Raw genomic sequence first — 4,638 nt, forward strand, 5'->3', positions numbered from 1 at the left:
ATTTGCGGATGTTCGAAGCTGCGGGGTCAAAGGTCAAAGGTATCAAGAGGTGTAAAAGAAGGCTGGGGGAACATTCACTCCTTTTAACTTAAAGGTATAGGGAGGGAAATGCAGAATTGCCGGCACAATATCTAAACGGCTCGACTAGGCTCGTGCATAGTCGGTGTATAGCATCATGGTACGGAAAGCCAGCACTTGGTGCCGAAATTGGAGGATAATAGCAGCGTCGAAAGTCAGTGGGCACAAGGGCACAGGATTTTAGACATTTTCTGAGGACATGGTCTGACGGAGCGATTGAAAAACTAGTTTTTGTTTCAGACGGTGACACTACGACATTTTTATGGACTTTATTTGAAAACAGGACCATGTGAAATGTCCTTCTGCTGACATGCGAAAGGTAAGTGTCGGATAACTTTTGACCTTAAGGGAGGGTTAAACTTTGATTTGTTGACTTGTCTGTTAGAAAGAATTTGCACTGTCCGGTGTTTGCTAGTAAGAATCTATACATGCCTGGATTGTATGAGGCTACAATGTCAGCAGTGCAAATTCTCGAAAGTGCAAATTTGCGTTTAAAGAAGGCTGTAATCCGTTAAATCGTATAATTTCTATGCTCATTCTGTTACTTCAGTTGATGTTACATGTAACGTATGCCACTGCCATGGCTGCTGCTCAGTGCATGTGTTGGCTGCAGTTTTTGCCTGACGTTAATATGGTTTACAGGTTGGCAGCTTCTCTATTGCTAATTTGCACCTGTAGGCTTGCCGTAGGTACAATGTGATGACATGGCTACCTATCTGTATCTTGCGCAAATAGTTGTTGTGTAACTGACGTTATGAATGGGAGCTTCTTCCATCTATCTAATCTGAAGACACTTTAAACGATACGCGCCATCTCGTGGCAACTTTCTAACGATCCCAACGAACATGTCTTTTGAGAAGGTTTCCTCTGATACCATCCTGTGCATTCCACTGTTTCGGCGTGTAATGTGAACAATTGAGACTACACAGGTTTACACAGAAGCACCACCACTGTCCACCCACGATGAGTCACCGCAGTAGACGTTAGATGAGCGCATGTCACTCTGCGCGACTTGTTGATGGAACCTCTATTTAAAATAATCGTAATATTATTTTGCACGTGTCAAACAATATTTCCTCACCTACCTTTTAAATCTCCATCACTCTGTCTATACCATATCGTCCACATATCTCAGCACGTTCATAACATCTGTTTCATTGAGCATGGAGCTGCTCCTTGACGTATTATGTGGCGCCTTACATTGTATAATCTAAATGGCTGTTGTATTGCAGGCGTTGCGTTATCAGATTGCAGCTAAACTACACCAGAGGCCCACGGCATCTGTGCTGGCTCTAATGCCGCACCTTCGCCGCCGAGCGTAATTATACCCCTATGAAGACTGGATATATATATAGAATATCATATATATACAACAAGCATGCGATACGATCTGGCCCTAGAATATAGCAGATGGCATCTCTGAGTATACTCGATCTGCGTCAAATCGCCAACGCGACGCTCGTTTGTGTGCCGTACTCTTGCACGACAGTTGAGGGTGATGGTATACAAATGGCACCCAAGCTTCCAACGTCGAAGGCAGACGACACAATCAGAGTGCCTATCACCACGGCAACCGCGCAGGACCGTTGTTTAGCTACGTGTTCGCGAAGAAAGAGTCCGTCATCTCGGACTTACAGGGCCCATCCTGATGATTTCTTGAGGACGATTCCAGCCGTCTTGTCTTCAAAGCTGCTGTCTGCCTGCCTACATGCCTGTCTGCCTGCCTGCGTGCCTGTCTGCCTGCCTACATGCCTGTCTGCCTGCCTGCGTGCGTGTCTGCTTGCCTACATGCCTGTCTGCCTGCGAGCGTGCGTGTCTGCCTGCCTGCGTGCCTGTCTGCCTGCCTACGTGCGTGTCTGCCTGTCTACATGCCTGTCTACGTGCCATCGTCGATGGTAATGTGCATTGTAATAATGAATCATTATTACCCTTCTCGATCAATCGATCGCTCGCAGAACTTCTTCTTCGATCATTATTTTCCGGTGTTCATTTTTTTCTATCGCACGTTCAGGTTTTCGGCATTGACAACCTGAGTGGAGAGGTGATATGGCAGAAGCTGATACCGGGCATAGTGCCGTTCCAGCAGCTGGGGAAGGAGACGCTGCCGCTGTTCGTGCTGCGGACGACCGCGCATTTCCCGCACCCGCCCGAGTACGCCGTGCTCGGAAAACACAAGGTACCGAGCGAGAGTCGGCAACAGCTCCCTCGCGCTCGCGCGCCCGTCGGTGGGCGTGCAGCGTGGCGGATTAAACCGCGCCCAAAGGGAGATTTAGCACAAGATCACTGTGTGTGTGTGAGTGTGTGTGTGCGCGCGTGTGTGCGCATGTGTGTGTGCGTGTGTGTGTGCGTGTGCACGTGTGTGTGTGTGTGTGCGTGCGTGCGTGCGTGCGTGCGTGTGTGTGTGCACGCACGCGCGTGTGTTTGTGTGTGTGCGTGCGCGTGCGTGTGCGCTCATCGGGGGTGAAGTTCTGGTGGTTAATTTTTCAGGAAGTGAATTTCCAAGGTGTGAATGTTGGACGGTTAATTGTCTGGGAGGTGAATGTCGGAGGAATAATTGTTCGTGTGTGTGTGTGTGTGTGTGCGCGCGCGCGCGCGCGCGTGGGGGGGATAATATTCCTGGCGGTGATTGTCCAGGGGTTAATTGTCCGGGTTGAGAATTTGTGGGGTGAATCTCCGGGGGTTGATTGTCCCGGTCTCGTACTCATCCTGATACGTTGTCTTGCTTTATTCAGGCCACGGGTAACGGGCTCCTCGACGTGTTCAATCCCATCACCGGCCGCTGCATGACTCGCGAAGTCATCCAGCTCAACTACAGGGTGCAGCACGTGTCTCAGCTCGCCCAGCACGACGCCGACTTCGTGAGACCCGTGATATTCGTGGACACGAACAAGCTGGTGAGTGAAGCGTGGTGCGGGGGCCGTCGTGCCGCATCCCTGGTGAGTGAACACATTTGGGACTAACAGGGTTTACTAGAATCCCACCACTCCACCACAGAGTCACCGCAGTAGACGTTAGATGAGCGCTGTCACTCTGCGGCACTTGTTGATGGAACCATCTATTTAAAATATCGATAATATTATTTGCACGTGTCAAACATATTCCTCACCTACCTTTTAAATCTCATCACTGTCTGATACCATTCGTCCACATAACTCACCACGTTCATACATCTGTTTATTGAGCTGTGTAGCTGCTCTTATGCGTATTATGTGGCGCCTACATTTGTATAATTAATGCTGTTGTATTTGCAGACGTTGGTTATCAGTGCAGCAACTACACCAGAGGCCACGGCATTGCTGGCTCTAAGCCGACCTTCCGCTGAGGTAATTATACCCCTATGAAACTGGATATATATATATATATACAACAAGCATGGCGTACCGATTGCCTATGTATAGCAGATGGCATCTTGATATACCGATCTCGTCAAATCGCCAGCGACCATCGTTTGTGTGCCGTACTCTTGCAGACAGTGAGGGTGATGGTATACAACATGGACGCCAGCTTCCACGTCGAAGCAGACGACACAATCAGAGTGCCTAGTCACCACGGCAACCCGGAGACGTTGTTTAGCTACGTGTTCGGAAAGAAGGAGTCGTCATTCGGATACAGGGCTCTGATGATTTCTGAGGACGATTCAGCCGTCTTGCTCTCTCAAGCTGGTAGGATGAATAAAATACATATTGCTGTTCGATGCGTGTTTGTCTAGTTTGGTTTTTGCTAGCTCTTTATCTGATGCTTCCCATACATAGATCATAATCATTGTGAAGGTTACGTGTAACATGGTTCGTGTCCATGTTTTTGCTGAATATTTTCGAATAAGTTTGACATGGTTTCATTGCTATCGGAATAACAAAGATGATGATGGTGGTGATGATGGTGATGGTGGTGATGATGGTGGTGATGATGGTGATGATGACCTCTCCTCTTTATGTACGTACTGTATGATTTTTTAGGCGATATCACGTGGGTGAAGGAAGAGGCACTGGCTAGCATTGTGTCTGTTGAAATGGCTGATCTTCCAGTGTCTGAAATCCAAGCCAAGTTTGAGGAGGAATTTGGTGCTGAGCATGGTAAGATCTCAAAAGAGCGAGCAAACATGCACGCACGCACGCACGCACGCACATACATACGCCTACCTACCCAAATACTCCTGCCCACCTACCTACCTACCTAACTAATCAACAAACAAGCCATTTACCTATCTACCTACTCACCTACCTACCTACCTACTCACCTACCTAGCTACTCACCTACCTACCTACTCACCTACCTACCTACTCACCTACCTAGCTACTCACCTACCTACCTACTCACCTACCTAGCTTCTTACCTACCTACCTACTCACCTACCTAGCTTCTTACCTACCTAGCTGCGTGCCTGCCTGCCTGCCTGCCTGCCTGCCTGCCTGCCTGCCTGCCTCTCTCTCTCTCTCTCTACCTGCCTACCTACCTACTCACCTACCTAGCTACTCACCTACCTACCTACTCACCTACCTACCTACTCACCTACCTAGCTTCTTACCTACCTAGCTGCGTGCCTGCCTGCCTGCCTGCCTG

At 48.8% G+C, this 4,638-nt stretch overlaps 1 protein-coding gene across 1 annotated transcript in view; it reads left to right on the forward strand.

Annotated features, from left to right (window-relative positions):
* The window catches only part of LOC106815431 (ER membrane protein complex subunit 1-like), a 21,441-nt gene that overhangs the window by 7,069 nt on the left and 9,734 nt on the right, over positions 1 to 4,638 (forward strand). Inside the window, exons 9-10 of the mRNA XM_014819890.1 lie at positions 2,090 to 2,254; positions 2,811 to 2,972. Coding sequence (XP_014675376.1) covers positions 2,090 to 2,254; positions 2,811 to 2,972 — 327 coding nt within the window. The remainder of the gene's footprint in view (positions 1 to 2,089; positions 2,255 to 2,810; positions 2,973 to 4,638) is intronic.

The sequence above is a fragment of the Priapulus caudatus genome, unplaced genomic scaffold (genome assembly GCF_000485595.1).
Source record: "Priapulus caudatus unplaced genomic scaffold, Priapulus_caudatus-5.0.1 Scaffold1112, whole genome shotgun sequence".
Classification (NCBI taxonomy): Eukaryota; Metazoa; Priapulida; class Priapulimorpha; order Priapulimorphida; family Priapulidae; genus Priapulus; species Priapulus caudatus.